Genomic DNA, 16,858 nt, shown 5'->3' with positions numbered 1-16,858 from the left:
CCGCCACCGCCCGCCGCCTGCTGTCGCCGCCACCGCAGTCCACGCCGCCGCCGAGCGCCGCCGCCCCCTAAGCTGCCGCCCCGCCGGACCTCTCGCCGGAGGTAGCCGCCGCGCCCCGCCGGCGGTTTTTTTATAAAGACCGACCGGTTTTTTTAGAACCCTAGATCCATTTTTTCGGATTCGCCGGTTTTTCTCGGTTCTTCTATTTGGCGGACGTTCGTCCGAATGATCGTTTTAACGAACGGTTCTTTGCCCGTTAGAAACAGCCAACGAACGCTCGTTCGTTAGTCAGTTCATCAGTTTTCTTTTATCGGATTTATTCTGCAATTTTCTCTGATCGCGATTTCTGATCCGATCTTAGTTTCTGTTTTTCTTTTCGCTCGTTAGTCGGAATCAGGCGATTCAAGCGCCTGGAGTTTCGTCTCGAAACCCTCTTTCCGCTTAACCAACTCAAACAAGTTTTCTCTACTGCAAAATTTCACCTAGTTTTAGATTAGTAAACGAAGCTTCTTTCTTTCGCCGTTTGAGTTTCGTTGCTCCATTTGATTTGATTCTTTTTGTGAACCGAAGTTCTTAAGTTGAAATTTCTGGTCAACCTATTTGTTGGAGTTTTGCTTGTGCATTGTTGCTTGTTACTTATGTATGCTATTGTTTGCTTGCGATAGAACACCCGGAGTGCGAAGCGTGCTACTACGAGTCCCTAGGTTTCACAGATCGTCAGCAAGGCAAGTAACACTTTGATCATATCCCTTTTATCACCCAGTTTTTATGCATTAGTCTCAATCCTCAAACATTGCATGATTAGGGTGTTATTAACTTGTGGGTTGGGAAGTAGTCAATGAGGTAGAACCTATTGCCCTGTTACATTCAAACCCTTGGGAGTTACTCTACGCGTTGCTTATATATACTATGCTATGCTATGCTCGTAGACGTGGTTTGGGTTTGAGTGAAATACATGACAGATGTGAGCTTGTTAACTAATGGTTCAACTTAAGGTGGCAACTTAATCAAACATCTGGGTGGACTGAGGCACCTGGAGTACCCAGTGTTGCCTGTATTTTTTGGTAATCCCGGAGTACCAGTGTGATCTTCCTATGGACCGCCACCCAGGCTCAAAGGAAACTGAGATGATTCATGCTAGAAACTTCCGTGTGCAGCCACAAGCTATTATGGGCTCTAGCATAGTTGAGTAAGTTACGTGAAGCTCTTGAAGAGGCAGATCAGCAGGTAGTGGGATGTAGGTTTGGTATGGTCTGTCCGAAGTAGAGAGTTAATGTTTCTGAAAGACTGTGTCTCGGTCATCCGTATCTCAAACACCATGTAGTGCGAGAAATCCAACGGAGGTGGTCGAGTCTTGTGGGGAAAAGTGTGCAAACCTCTGCAAAGTGTATAATCTAATCATGGTTAGCCGTGTCCCCGGTTATGGACAATTCTTGAGTATCTAGTATTTGGGTTATCACATGTATCTCATCATTCTTAATTAATATTGTTGGGTTGTTAATCACTTTAATTGGGATTGAGTTGGAGGAACCTTCTCAATGATGCTTCAACTACCATGAGAGTTAAATAAAATATATTCCTTTGTTGTAGGGAAAAATTGGCTTTTCGCAAAACTGTAACCATAGAGCTTTCCACCAGCCAAATATGCATGTAGTGATAGCATTATTCTGTTCTTGCTCTACTGTGTTACATTGCCAGCATATTCCATGTGCTGACCCGTTTTCGGGCTGCAATGTATTATGTTGCAGACTTTTCAGACGAGGAGTAAGGTTCGTTAGGTCGTTGCCGTGCAGCTCAGCTATGCCGTTGGAGTTGATGGACTCACTGTATCTTCCAAGCCTTCCGCTGTTATCGTATTAGATGGCCTTAAGCCATATTATTGTAATAAGTTCTCTCTTAAGGCATTCGATGTAATAAGTGTGTGATTGCTACTCTGTTATAAATCCTTCGAGTACTGTGTGTGTCAGCATTACCGGTCCAGGGATGACACGGAAGCACAGAGACTTGACCATCTGAGGTCGGGTCGCTACAGGGGTAATCGGCGATAATGGGTACATATGTACCATCATAGCTCATCTGATAGAATGTTCCCTCCTCAAGCTCCACGAATATGTCCGAATCTTCTTCGTATCCGGGGTCAAGATCCCGGTTGCGATTCTCCGACTGAGGGGCAGGGTCATAGATCCCCTCAATAGCCTTTTGCCATTCCTGTTAGGAGCAGATAAGATGCTGCATGTCAATGAATGATCCAGGGACAGGATAAAATAAGTGGGGCCGAACCTTACCCAGCTTGGAGGATTGTACATGGAAAGTCTGTCTCGATATTGTAGGCAGCTGAACTCCTCCTTCTCCCCTTTATACAGCTCGGCCAGAATCTTGGCTAGAGCGGCGGGGGTCTTCGGGCCATTTCGGCTGTAACGTGAGGCGTCGCCTTCTCCGTTATAATGCCACATGGGCAGTCCTTGGTATTGGAGTGGCTGGACCCCCCGCGTTATAGAAATTGCCATCACCTCGACTATTGACAATCCGTACTGGGCAAGTGTTTTAATCTTGCCCAGTAGAAAGCTGATCTCCGCGCTATCCTCTTCCTCGAGGGCTCTGAGGACGCCAGCTATGGCGCTTCTTCAGCGGAGCATTTGAAAACTAGGGGAGGCCTATGCGGAAGGCCACTCTTCAGGAGCTTTCTTTGGCGCGCCGGACAGGTATGCGGTCCCGGCGATGCGCCACACTTTGGCTCCTCCCACTTCAAAAATTGATCCACCTTGATTGTGAGGGACGAGGCAGAACAGTCTTCTCCATAAATCAAAATGGGCCTCGCAACCCAGGAATAGTTTGCATAGGGCGACATAACCCGCAATGTGGAGGATGGAGCCTGGGTGAAATTGTGCAGCTGGAGGCCATAGTGCTCCAGCAGCCCTCGGAGGAATGGGTGAATTGGAAACCCCACTCCCCTCAGCAGATAGGGGATGAAGCACACCCATTCTCCCGTGGACGGATTGGGAAAATCCTCTGCCTGGGTTTTGCCGTTGAAGGAGGCCGACCCTGCTCGAACAGGCACCAGATCTGCTGGAGGGAGAAATCCCTGCATTTGCAGCTTCGCCAATCGGCTATGGGACACAGAGCACCTCTCCCACTCGCCTCTCTCTAGGTTGGAACGGGAAGAGGAGCTGGGATTGTTGGCCATGTTGGAATGGTCTTGCCTGGCGGTCTCTGAGGATTTTCTCCGCTTGGTGCCGAAAGGATCTGAGATCCAATCTCTTTAAATAGATGCTCTTCCTTGCAGTACTAGGGTGTTATTTGCAAAAAATACCCTGACTGTCCGCATTCGCTCGACACGTGGAAAACGAGGACATTAAGCGCGCTGGAGCCGAGGGGAGACATTGAATCTACGACCAAATACACTACATGGAAATCATTAAAGGAGGAACCCGCCTTGCAATACCAAAGACAATCTGTGTGCTGAACACCTCGCTATTGAAGACTGGTTCGGGGGCTACTGAGGGAGTCCTGGACTAAGGGGTCCTCGGGCGTCCGGCCTGTGATCTATGGGCCGGACTAATGGGCTGTGAAGATACGAAGACTGAAGACTGTACCCGTGTCCAGATGGGACTCTCCTTGGCGTGGAAGGCAAACTTGGCAAACAACAATGAAGATTTTGTCTTATGTAACCGACTCTATATAACCCTAGATCCCCCCGGTGTCTATATAAACCGGAGAGTGTAGTTCGGAAAGGATATATACTCAATACCGTAGTCATACAGGCTAGACTTCTAGGGTTTAGCCATTACGATCTCGTGGTAGATCAACTCTTGTAATACTCATATTCATCAATATCAATCAAGCAGGAAGTAGGGTATTATCTCCATAGAGAGGGCCTGGACCTGGGTAAACATCGTGTCCCCTGTCTCCTGTTACCATAAACCTTAGACTCACAGTTCGGGACCCCCTACCCGAGATCCGCCGGTTTTGACACCGACAGCGGATGCTTGCAATAGGGGTTAATCATAAGTGGGATGCTTGTCCAAGGAAGGGCAGTACCCAAGCACCGGTCCACCCACATATCAAATTATCAAAGTACCGAACGTGAATCATATGATCGTGATGAAAACTAGCTTGACGATAATTCTCATGTGTCCTCGGGAGCGCTTTCCTTTATATAAGAGTTTGTCCAGGCTTATCCTTTGCTAAAAAGGATTGGGCCATCTTGCTGCACCTTATTTACTTTGATTAGTTGTTACCCGTTACAAATTATCTTATCACAAAACTATCTGTTACCAACAATTTCAGTGCTTGCAGAGAATACCTTACTGAAAACTGCTTATCATTTCCTTCTGCTCCTCGTTGGGTTCGACACTCTTACTTATCGAAAGGACTACGATAGATCCCCTATACTTGTGGGTCATCATGCGACGATTCCTTCTTGAAGGCGTAGCCTAGGAGTTGTGCATTATTTTTTTATGTTGTGTCTTGTATCATAGGGTTAGTGGCTATTTGGGAGAGTTACTGTCACGAGGTATACGGCCTCAGGGTTTGTTTTTCGCTTTTTTCCGGGTCGATGATGTTCGGTTGTTGGATCGCATTATTAATAATATATGGATGCAGGCATTGTCCTGATGCAGAGGCCGAGGGATATCCTCCTTTTCAAAAAAAATTCATAGGATGACATAGCTACCTGCTTAGAGCATCTCTAACCGGTCTCTTAAAAAGCTTTAATGGGATTGCTAAATCTCAGTCGACTGAGACTTACCAAGTCTTAGCGCTGCAATAATCGTGGGATTTTACGTGAAGATTCGTGCAAAATTTCCATTCTAATTTTTTCTTTTTATATGTTCACTTGACTGAGACTTGCTACATCTCAGTCGACTGAGATCTAGCCACACCCAACCTTTAACTCTTCATTTCGAGAAGTTGTCATACCTAGCGATCTCTCAAACCGTTAGAGCGTAAAAAATATATGAGTTGGCCGCAAAGGCAGCCCGACTCTCTTAAATATACTCGACCGGTGCCTCCCATAGTAAATATATCGGCCCCCGAACAGCCACCACTTCATGTCGTCGCCACCCATTCTTGCCATCGATGCCCCTGATTTTGGCCGGAATGAACTGCAAGACTTCCGCCACCTCGCCAACCACCGCTATTGGCGTGACACCGCCGGAGTCGACCCACATGCTGCTGCCCGCACGAAGGAAGAGGCCGGGGACCAAAAACTTGCTTCAGGCCTCCCCACCGTCAACCAAGGCCGGCAGCAAGAGCGGTGGCAAGGCCGGCCCCAGCGACGGCAAGTCACCCTTCTCTTGATTTGGCTGGCGGTAAGCGGGCGAAGAAGCCGACATCAGCCATTAAGATGCTTGCCGAGGCGGAGGCGAAAAAGAAGGCAACTCCAGCGCCTCGACTTGTCCGGCTGCTCGTACCCCGTCGCTAGCCACCCCTACGCCCCTCAATATGAATATCCGATGTTTTCTCAACAATAGAGGGTGGGGAGGAGGATGATCCTGAAGTGGAGGAGGAGGAGGAGGTCGATAATCCCATGAAGACACAATCAAGCATGAAGAGACCAAGAATACACAACTATTGCCAAGAAGAAGATTGCTTTTTGTCAAGCTTGGATGAACGTGACGCTCGATGCATCGGTTGACACAGATCAATCAAAAGAGAAGTATTGGGGTAGGACGGAAGAGTACCATAGCACCATCGTGGATGTCACATCAAGCCGCACTCAAGGCTCTTTTGGGCACTGCCGGGGCACCATCCAAAAGCAATGCAACCAATGGTTCGGTTGTATTGATCGAGTCAACCATTCGCCACCGAGTGTGGTGAAAATCTTTATGTGCCTCTCGTCCAAGAGCTATACAAGCAACACAACAAGAAGAATGGTGGCAAGGGCTTCATGTTGCACCATTGCTACAAAGAACTTGCCAACAATGAGAAGTGGATTAGGAGAAACTTCAAGGCCACTCCGTAGAGGTCAAGGATTAGCATATCGTTGAAGCCAGTGATGAGGAGGATGAAAATCCCAATAAGAGGCCCGATGCTAACAAGATTGCAAGAGAGAGGAAAAGAAGAGGAGCCTTCGGCGGCAACTACAAGGAAGAGCTTGTGTCTATGACTGACCAAGAAATCATTGGTGATCGAACGCAAAGAAGAGAAGGCGAAAAGGTGGAATGAGCTCAAGTCTTTGGAGGACGAGAAATGGAGGCCTAAGTTGGCGGCCGGAGAGAGGAAGTTGAAGGCGGAGGAGCGGAGGCATGCACTCAAGGAGGAAAGGTGTGAGAGAGAAGGCCGAAGAACGTGTTCTCATGTTCATGAACCCAATCAGTCGACTGATCAAATATTTTGTTTAGACATATGACATACAGTACCATTCATTAAATATATTTTCGTATTATATTTGTTAGATATTATAGGTGTTGATACTTTCTAACATGACGCTGTTAGCTATTTTCAAATCTGCTTCTCTCCAAGTAGCATTTGTCCCGATACAATACGACGGCAGATGATGCGCGGAAGCAACACCAGTCTGTTTAGACGTATGACGTACAGTACCATCCATGATAGAAGTGCATCTCAAGTATTCTAACCTAGCTAAACACGAATGCATCACCAAGGAAATACGCATGGTCAGCCACCGAGAGAGGCATGCAAAATGCAAATGCGGGTCTACGGATTAAAACTATGTAGTAGTATGTATGATTCCATTCCATGAAGTTGGACGACGATCCATACGAAATTAGATGCAATTGTACTGAGAAAAATAACATGATGATTATCCCTTTCTCCTCATCACAAGTTCACCACAATGAAATGCTGATTCTTCTTCTTCTTCATTACAGATCAACTCTCAAGTATCACAACATTACTCTCTCAGAGTTCAGGCCTACATGCATGGCATCAGTTGTCCCATTTGAAGGCGACGGGGCTCCTGACCCGGTGCTTCCTGTTCTCCCAGGCGATGTGGCCGAACTCCCACGTGCCGGCCGTCCTCGCCTTCGCCCCCGCCTCGCTGCTGAACTGCACGCTGTAGCTCCTCTTCTCCTTCGGCCACCTGAACTCCAGCGTCGCCGGCGTCACGGTCACCTTCACCCCGTCGGGCACCGCGACCGTCACGTTGTAGCTCTCGGGGCGCGCCGACACCATGGTCACCGTCCGCGTCAGCGTGCGGACGCGGGTGCGGCCGTCGAACACCACCACGAGCGACGGGTAGTTGAGGTTGGCCACGCCGCCGGGGATCGTCCTGTCGCACTTGCTCAGCTCCGGCACGAACTGCCGCATCTGCTCCACCGTGTAGTTGAGGGTGCAGAGGAAGTCGACGTAGTCCTGCGTGCCGGCGTCGTACACCAGGCCTGGGTCCATGGCGAGCCGCGGGAGCACGAACCCGGCCCCGGCCGCCAGCGGCGTCGCGCCCATGACGGCGGCGCCGATGGCACTGCCGCTGTCCACGATGTCCCTGCCGTCCTTGTCGAGCGGGCCGGCGGTCGTCACCAGCGCCGAACGGATCATGGCCGGCGTCCAGTCGCCGTGCCGCTTCTTGATCAGAGCCGCCACGCCGGCCACGTGCGGGCACGCCGTCGACGTCCCCGAGAGGATGTTGTACTCCACTCTCCGCGCGTCCATGTCGGAGCCAGATGGCGAGGCGGCACCAGACCAGGCGGCGAGGATGTTCACTCCTGGCGCGATGACGTCCGGCTTGAGGATCTCGGGGACAATCGGGTTGGGGCCCCGCGAGGAGAAGCACGCCACCATCGGCGCCCGGTTCTCGCCGGTGATCGTGTAGCATGTTAGAGTTGTGTCGAATATTATTGTATAAGTTAGGTTACAGTTGGACTTGGAGTCGTACGGTGTGTGAACAGGATATGGAGTCGTGTTCAAGTAGGACATTTGTATCCTAGGCCTCTCATATATATCGAGGGTAGACACACGATGTAATCTATGCCAACATAATAGCACGGGCACGCGGGGGAGCCGGTGGCGTGTGCCGGCGCCCGGGCGGTCGGAGTGCGGTATTGTGACGGTGTCATGGGGAGGAGCGCCCGTAGTCATGTCCTGGGGATGTAGCCATATCGGTGAACCTCGTTAACAAATCTCGGTGTCGTGCCTTATGTGATTGCTTGGTCCTCGGTAAATCGACGGAGGCCGCAGATCGTTGATCTAGAGGAAAAGCTCGGCTTGGATCAAGGTTGTTCGCTGATAACATGTCGCCTGCGGGGCGCCATGCGCGGACGAGAAATCGATCAGGAAGCGAGCAGCTACAAGAAGCAATTCGAAGCGGGAGACAGATCGATTAAGTTGGACGCCGGTCGGGCGGCTGGTGCGTGCAGTCAGCAGATGGGATCGAATCCGATCGGAAAGCAACTTGGTGGCGGCGGCGGCGGAACGTGCGTCAGGACTCGGAAGACGTAGCGATCGAGCCGAGGTGGCTAGTGACTACACAACAGGAGTCATAGCAGGCCGTGGCCCATGGACCGGTGCAATAGGTGGCCGATAGGCACTGGGCTGGAGCTGACAAGGCCCGTGTTGGGCTGCTGGGAGCTGCAGGTGAGACTTGTGCATGGCCAGAGGGGAACCGGGACAAAGCGCAAGTGCTGGAGAGTTAGTGTTCAAAAAAAAAAAAGTGCTGGAGAGTTGCAGGAGGATGTACGTATAGGTGCATGAGATTTGTTTATAAAAAAGAGAGAATCTGCAACGTTTATAAAAAAGAGAGAATCTGCAACGTATGGTATATACTGTGTCATGGACAGCAATGGTATAGAAAGAGGAGCGATGGGACTTGTGGACGCATGCATGGTGCAGCCACGGAAGATACCATGGTAATAACTCTTTTTTGGGGTTGCATTGCTAATTGCATAGATGTTTGTACCAGGAGGTTTGCATGTTGCCGTCACATGCAAACGAACGTGCTTGGTGTCCAGGAGTAGTTGGAAGATAAAATAGCTTGTCTTGGCTGCTAGGGGTACACGGACAAGTGCTAGCAATGGATAAGGAAAATAATTTTGCAAGGAATCAGGTTTGCACGGAAGGTTTTTTTTGTCAAGATTGCTAACAAGGTTCAAAGAGTATGTGGCGAGGATGGCGACGTGCGTATAAGGCTTGGAGGAGTCTGGAGCGCGCCGTGACAGGATTATGCAAACACAAGGCGTCAAGGCAATGCACAGATGTGCGAGGCGGACACGACGCAGGGTGAAGCATGGTTGCAGTCGGATAATTTCGGTTGGGTCGGACTGGACTGTCTGACGGATCGACGGGGATGTCGGTCAAAGCAGAAGACGGCGATGATTTCAGTGACGACGACATAGGAGCGTGATGCTGATGGTGGCCGACTTCTGGGGCGTGGAAACACGTGGTGCAGGCTTGAGGGCTTGTGCGGCTTCGACAGACTATTGCGCAGGGTTGATTCAAGACAGTGCACATGAGAGCTTGGAGTCGACAGGGCGCGGGAGGGTGGCACGTACAACCACCATGGAGTCATGTTGAAGGTGGAGCTGGAGTCTGATGGATGACTACACTCTGAGCTGATGGAGGGGCTACGGCGTAAGTTAACGGAGAGTCGAAGTCTATTTCAGTGGGTAAAGCGAGAGACACGTGGATCGGACTGGGCGCCAGTGGTTTGATGGAGGCGTGATACTCGACATCCGTCGGTGATGATCGATGGTTCTCTGCAGTGGGAGTTGAGACAATGGGGGCTAGCTACCCGGGAGACTCGACCAGGACAGCAGAGACTCGACGCGGTGATAGCGGCGAGGTGTGCGGTAAGCACGGGAGACAGCGACATGCCAGGGCACCGGTGGTCAGATATATTGTTAAACAAAGTGTGCATGGGGTGCTGAAGCAGTGTTGACGAGTACCGAATTCAAGTTGGTGACTAGGTCTATCGGTGCCGGTTGATGGACAGGAGTTGACCATGAAGAATCTGAGAAAGTGGCCGAAAGTCTGAAATTGTCAAAGGCTGAGAGAGTACATGGCCGTATATTTTGTGGTGTTCAGTGCATATTGCAAAGTGCGGATAATAAGTATAGAAGGAGACGGAGTGCTATAGCTATGGGACATGTCAAAGACTATCCGGGAAAAAAGGATGAGACAACTGTAAATTTGACTCAGGGTGACACAGGGCAACGGTGAAATTCCTTCAAGTTTCAGACAGACGGTCAAGAAAGAGAGGTGATGTTGAGTTCAGGTAACTCTTATTTGTGGCGTCCAATACGTGAGTTGTTCATTTTCACGCAGACAGTGGTCGGTGTGTGATGGTGTTGAACGAATTCTTCGAAAGTTGGGAGCACAAAGTAAAGTATTGAGGAACTTAATTTTGCTCGAGTATTGACTATGAAAAAGACGAGAAAGGACTATAGTTGCAGGTGGAGTCATATGGAGTCTGGGAGTAGCAGCGGTGCTCATGGCGTATCTCAAGTCCAATATATATGGAGGTTCGACGCATGGACAAATTCAAGGTGGTGGAGAATATTCTTCAAGGTGGAGTTTGTTAGAGTTGTGTCGAATATTATTGTACAAGTTAGGTTACAGTTGGACTTGGAGTCGTACGGTGTGTGGACAGGATATGGAGTCGTGTCCAAGTAGGACACTTGTATCCTAGGCCTCTCATATATACCGAGGGTAGACACACGATGTAACATATGCCAACATAATAGCACGGGTACGCGGGGGAGCCGGTGGCGTGTGCCGGCGCCCGGGCGGCCGGGGTGCAGTATTGTGACGGTGTCATGGGGAGGAGCGCCCTAGTCATGTCCCGGGGATATAGCCATATCGATGAACCTCATTAACAAATCTCGGTGTCGTGCCTTGTGTGATTGCTTGATCCTCGGTAGATCGACGGACCGCCTCGGATTTATTCTAACATCGCAGGTGAAGTTGAAGGACGCCACCGGGTACGCTACGGACGACATGTAATCGTCCAGCTTCTTGCCGCCGGTGGAGCTGAGCAGGAGACCGGGAAGGTTGAAGGGTTGGGCCCTCACCGCGTCCCCGAACCGTATCCTACCATCGGCGGAAATCATCCCGGCTCCGCCGGCTCTCTCCACGTCAAAGCCGGCCCAAGCTCCTACACCCTGGGAGCACACCACGACCTTGCCCATGACCCTGTCGGGCGTCAGGTCGCCGTACTCGCTGCAGTCGCTGCTCACTAGCGGGGTCGTGCCTGCTCCCTGGGAGAACGGGATGTTGTACAGGGACTGCCCGGTGAGCACCACCCCGTTCCCAAGCCGGGGTGTCGCCGGGAACACCCGGTCCGTGGTGGCGGCGCCGACGGTCATCATCCACGGGGCCACGTTGGTTATGCTTGACGCTTTCGGGCCGTCGTTGCCGCCTGCCATGACGACGAAGACGCCTCTGCGCTCAGCGCCGAACGTGGCGACGGCGAGGAGGTCGTCGTAGAAGGCTTCCACGAGGCCTCCGAAGGACAAGGAGATGAGGTCCACGCCGTCGCTCACCGCGGCATCGATCGCCGCGGTAATGGCCGACAAGGAGCATCCGCCCCGGATGCACGCCTTGTACATGGTGATCCTCGCCATGCGCGCCACGCCGCTCGCTCTCCCGCCCGCAAACTTGAAGAGATCGGCCGAGGGGACCTCTGTTGGACGACGAGAAGAACAAGCAGCTGGCGGAGTACTCCGGTGCAGCTAAAGTATTTGCTGCTCCAGCAAGTTCGTCGCCGTACCCATGATTTGATCGCGGGAACTTCGGAGTCTGGAAGGCTCTCATGAAGTGTGGTCTCCGCGCCAACGAGCTATGGGACGTTGTCGACCCAGGAGGCGACACGTTCAAGAAGGAGGGAGCCGAGCACCGGAAGGATCGGTAGGCGGCGTCGGCGTTTTATTCGGTGATGCCGATGGATGTCCTCCAGCACCTAATTGCCAAAGCAACGGCGAAGGAGGTGTGGGATACGCTAAAGCTCATGTTCGAGGGACACACCCGTGTCAAGCAAGCCAATCTCCAAACTCTCCTAAGGAACTACGAGACTTTGGTCATGGGCGATGATGAGTCCGTGGATGCGTTCGCTTCACGGGTGGCTACTCTCGTCAATCGGATTCGCGCGCTTGGGGAGAACCTCACAGAGGCCTCGGTTGTCCGGCGGTTCTTGCGTGCGGCCCCTCCCCGGTACCTGCAAATTGTCACGGCGATCGAGCAATGCGTCGATCTCGCGACTCTCTCCATCAACGATCTTGTCGGAAGATACAAGGCTCATGATGAGCGCATGAGGTACAGTCTTGGGGACGGAAGGAACAACGAGCTTGTAATGCTCACGAAGGCGCAGTGGATCGCCCTAGAAAAGCAAGGGGGATCCAGGAGCAGCAGCAAGAAGAAGGGGAAGCAGCGTTCGGTGAGAAAGAACTTCGCCGATTCGGACGCCGACTCAGACGACGACTCAGAGGATGAGGCTGCACCACCACCGAGGAGAAAGTTTGACATCAGAAAAGTGAGGTGTTATAACTATGCCCTCCTCGGCCACTTCAAGGCTGACTGCGAGAAAGCACCGAAGCAGAAGGCGCTCATAGCCCAGCAAGGAGATGATAGTGACATGATGTTGATGTGTGAAGATGATAGTGACATGATGTTGATGTGTGAACTCGTGGACAAGCAGGATCTAGTTTTTCAAGCGCCGGCTAAAGAAATTGTCGTGCTCGTGAAAGAAAAAGTCCACCTTCATAATCATGGTTCGAAAACTCATGTCGATGCTACTGATGCGGGAGGTGACTCCAAAACTTATGTCGATGCTACAGACGTAAGTGCTAACTTTGCTAGATCGGATGCAGCGAAAGCAGCGTGTGCTCAACCATGGAGAAACAGTCTTTGTGTTGGTCAACCGGAGGAAAGACCCGTAGGCGGCCGCAAAAGCGATACAAAAAACAATGACATAATGGCGTACGTGGCGCCAGATGTCCACGAAAACAACTCGGCAAAGAGCGTTGCAGGCGGTCGCCAAGTAGCGAGTCGAGGCGAGCGAGGCACACGCGTTCTGTTGCAAAGCCCAGCCATGTGGGTCGGAAGGCGCAGCCTAGCAAAGGACGGGTACCCAGAAGAAGCCGGTCACTCCTGCGAGTTGGGCGGTGGTGGCCACTGCAAGCTAGCAGCTCAAGCATCACCACGTGGAGGCATGGTGCATGGGCCAGAACGTGGGCAACATCCAGAGGAAGGAAAAGACCCACTTAAGGAAGTGTCTCATGGTTCATACGTGGTGGCACCTGGAACATTACTACGTGTAAATGATGCAGCACCAATCTCATGCGCAGGGGGTGCAGTAGCATCACTTGGTGGTGGCCAGTCAGCAAGTATGTCTAGTACTCTATTTGTCAGCCTAGAAGCGAGCATCAGTGGTGGCTCGCAGTTGCTAGCAGAATTGTAAGCACAAGATGATGTCACTTCGGCACCTATGTCGCCTCCGAAAGTACCGGAGAAAACGACACGTCCATCTACATCCGGAGTTACACCCATATTCGGAGAAATTTCTTCAGACGATTAACCCGGTAATGGTGAACGAGAGTGGGCGACGGTGTCTAGCAAGCGCCGAGGAACCGGCGAAATTTATGGACGCAAATACGAAGGAGTGTTGGCGTCATGCTATGAAAAAAGAGTTGAGGTCGATCCATGACAATAATACATGGGAGCTTGTGGATCTTTCCAATAATGAAAAGGCCATAGAGCTCAAGTGGCAATTTAAGGTCAGGAAAGATCTTGAAGGGTGCATGAAGCACAAAGTGAGATTTGTGGCCAAAGAGTATGTGCAAGAGGAAAGTATGAACTTCGAAGAAGTGTTCGTTCTCATTGCAAAGATGGAGTCGGTGAGATTACTCATCGCTCTCGCGGCTCAGAAATCATGGAAAGTACATCACATGGATGTAAAATTCGTGTTTTTGAACAGTCAGATAGAAGGAGATGTGTATGTGAATCAACCACCGAGTTTCATCAAAGAAGGAGAAAAGCACAAGGTACTGAAGTTACACAAAATCTTGTATGGGCTATGGCAAGGACCTCGGGAGTGAAACATCAAACTTGATCGGACATTGATTTCTCTTGGATTTGAGAAAGCCCCACTAGAGCATGCAATGTACAAGAGAGGTGAAGGAAATGATCGTCTATTGGTTGGCACCTACATCGACGACCTATTGATTACTGGAGCAGATGAAGAGGTGATTGCAAAGTTCAAGCTACAGATGAAAGAGTTTTTCAAGATGGATGATCTAGGTCTTTTGAGCTACTACTTCGTGATAGAGATACATCAAAAAACGAAAGGGATCACACTATGTCAGGAGGCATACACAAGAAAGGTACTTGAAAGCCGTGGCATGAAATATTGCAATCCAATTGACGCTCCAACGAAACCTTGTCTTGAGCTGAACAAGAAGAGTAAAGCACCCGCAGTTAATGCAATAGAGTATATTGCAGCTGCCACTGCGGCGTGTGAAGATGTGTGAAGGTGTGTGGCTAGGGCGGCTACACGGTGATCTCATGGATCGAGATCCGGAACAAGTGATGCTTAATGTTGATAGCAAGTCTGAAAGTTTTCTATGTGAAGATCCACCGCGGCATGATAGAAGTAAGCACATTGATACAGTGTGAAAGTTTGCCGTGCGTGAGTACTGCTAGTACTGGATCGATCCGTCAATCGATTAGCTAGCTACTAGTTGTTCTGCCTGTACGTGGTTCCGTCTCAGAAGTGTTTCGCTTCGAGCAAGTGCACCGGTCAACAGCAAATTGTTCAAGAGTCAGTTAGCTTTGCTTTGTCGTCGTTGTTCGTCGGTCATATCATCATCATCGGAAAGTACTCGGCGTCGGGTCTCGGCCAACAACCTCGGAGCCTGCAGCCGTTGACGACACATGCGTTCCGTGCCCATCGATGTCCCTCGGACTCGAATCGGCGAGGCCACCGGCATCTAGCTCGTCGACTGTGATGAAGGACTTGGCGCCGACGAGCTTGTTGCTGCACAGGCTGGCGTTGAATCCTGGGGCGTCCACGCACTGGCCCCTCCAGGTGGACCTGACGGGGCTGACCCCGGCGTCGCTGAAGCTGGCGCGCTCCGGCCAGATGCCGCTGTCGACGAAGCCGATGATGACGCCGTCGCCGAAGTCGGCGTCCGGCCACGCGCCGAAGTCGTCGTGGAGGCCCATGAACCACGGCGACCTCGTGGTCTGGGTGTGGTACAGCCTGTCCTTGTACACGCGGGACACGCCTGGGACGGTCGCCATGCGCTGGGCCTCGCCGTCCGTGAGACGAGCCGCAAAACCGTGCATGACGGTGCCGTAGGTGTAGCGGATGCGGTTGGAGTTCTTGCCCAGAATGGACGCGTACCAGCGCTCGAGGGTGTCGAACTTGGACGGCTTGGCGAGGTGGTTGGTGAGGACGATGTAGGTGCTCGAGCTGGAAGGATGAGGCTGCTTGTGCCCCCCGGCAATGGCGTTCTTGGCCTTCGAGGTGACGGAGGAGTGTGTAGACTGGACAAGGAGGAGAACTAGGAGTGAGCAGCGCAAGAGGATGGAGACCATGGAAGCCATTGTTGGATTGTGTGTGGAGTGAGCAGCGCAAGAGGATGGGGACCATGGAAGCCATTGTTGGGTTTTATAGAGCTTGAGCAGCCCAGCGTGACGCTACCGGACAAGGCATGCATGCGTGTTCAGATCAACAAGACTGCAAGAAAATGCATCGCCAAGAGAAAATATTTGCATCATCAAATTTTTATCTTAAATTTTGAAGTTTGCATTACCATGTTTACCCTAAATATATCATCATGCATGCATGGTGGCTCAGCTACAGCTATTGGATGGTCCTAGATGTGGATTTCTTCCAGACTAAACCTTAGCTAGTGGAAGCTAAATGCAGCCTCGAAACAAGAATTATTGACCTTTGTTTTGTACTCTCTCTGTCTCATAATATAAGAACGTTTTTGACAAGGAAGTACCAAGTAGTTGTGATGAACAGCCTTCCAAACCAAACAAGGAAGGATTGAAACGGCCTCCACTTGCCTTGTCTCGCATGCAAGAGCACATGGCTTTCAGTTTACATTCTAGCTTTGTACACCGAGGGATGAAACAAACTGCCTAATCTGTCACACAATCGCATATGCGGGCAGGCAAGGCTATTTTCAGTCCCTGTACAGCCCTGGTGAAGTTTAGGATGAAATGAGACCACAGCGATCGCTGCTTGATGAAATCTCGTATATGCTTGTAACTTAGGCCGCCGACCGCCCCCATCTCTAATCCTTTCCATCTGGTCTGCAGATCCAGTTTGTAAGTGACAGAAAAATTGATTTATTCATCTTATTAATCCGAAGGAGTGAGATTTAACATCTTAAATTCCTATTCTCCTATTATTTTAGGGTTTGTTTGACATGTGGTTTTTTCTTAAAATTACTTGACGGTCTAGATGGTTAATCACATGGATTACACAATCTAGATTAGTGCCTCAAGTTACACCCCAATCACAACGTCAAGTAAGCTAGCAAAATAAAAAGGTACCTATTTTTGTAATCAGAGTTTTTTTTTTGTTATCATACATTGGCTACTATGGTTTCTTATTTATGTGAGGTTACTAAAAACATTGTAGACATGTTAGTTTTGAGAGGATATATTAGTTTTACTTGTTCGTGTTGACCCCGATGACTTGTTTTCCTGGCTTCGCCCCTGACCCGGGCCCTCTGGACTATTCGCAACAAAATTTCTATTGAAGGATTGTTCCCTTCTTGCCCTGCTAATTACATTTTTAAATGGTGCCTTTTTTTAGCAATGGTGTCCTCTCTTTTTTTGCGGGATAGCAATGGTTGGTGTCCTCTGACGAAGAGGAAGGACAATGACGTGGCGAGAATGTCTTGCTCAAGAAAGCAGTTTCATGCTTACCATAGGACAGCTCATTCATAATTAC

At 50.5% G+C, this 16,858-nt stretch overlaps 1 protein-coding gene across 1 annotated transcript; it reads right to left on the bottom strand.

Annotated features, from left to right (window-relative positions):
- Positions 1 to 6,863: 6,863 nt before the first annotated feature.
- LOC119297294 (subtilisin-like protease SBT1.7) lies at positions 6,864 to 15,495 on the bottom strand. The gene is made up of 3 exons (XM_037575142.1): positions 14,794 to 15,495; positions 10,847 to 11,573; positions 6,864 to 7,769 (listed from the first exon to the last, which is right to left on the bottom strand). The coding sequence occupies exons 1-3, from the start codon at positions 15,493 to 15,495 to the stop codon at positions 6,889 to 6,891; spliced, it is 2,310 nt and encodes a 769-aa protein (XP_037431039.1). The 3' UTR covers positions 6,864 to 6,888.
- Positions 15,496 to 16,858: the final 1,363 nt, after the last annotated feature.

Source organism: Triticum dicoccoides, chromosome 5A (assembly GCF_002162155.2).
Source record: "Triticum dicoccoides isolate Atlit2015 ecotype Zavitan chromosome 5A, WEW_v2.0, whole genome shotgun sequence".
Classification (NCBI taxonomy): Eukaryota; Viridiplantae; Streptophyta; class Magnoliopsida; order Poales; family Poaceae; genus Triticum; species Triticum dicoccoides.
Note: the sequence above shows the minus strand (reverse complement) of the source record. Positions and strands in the feature narration are given on the sequence as shown.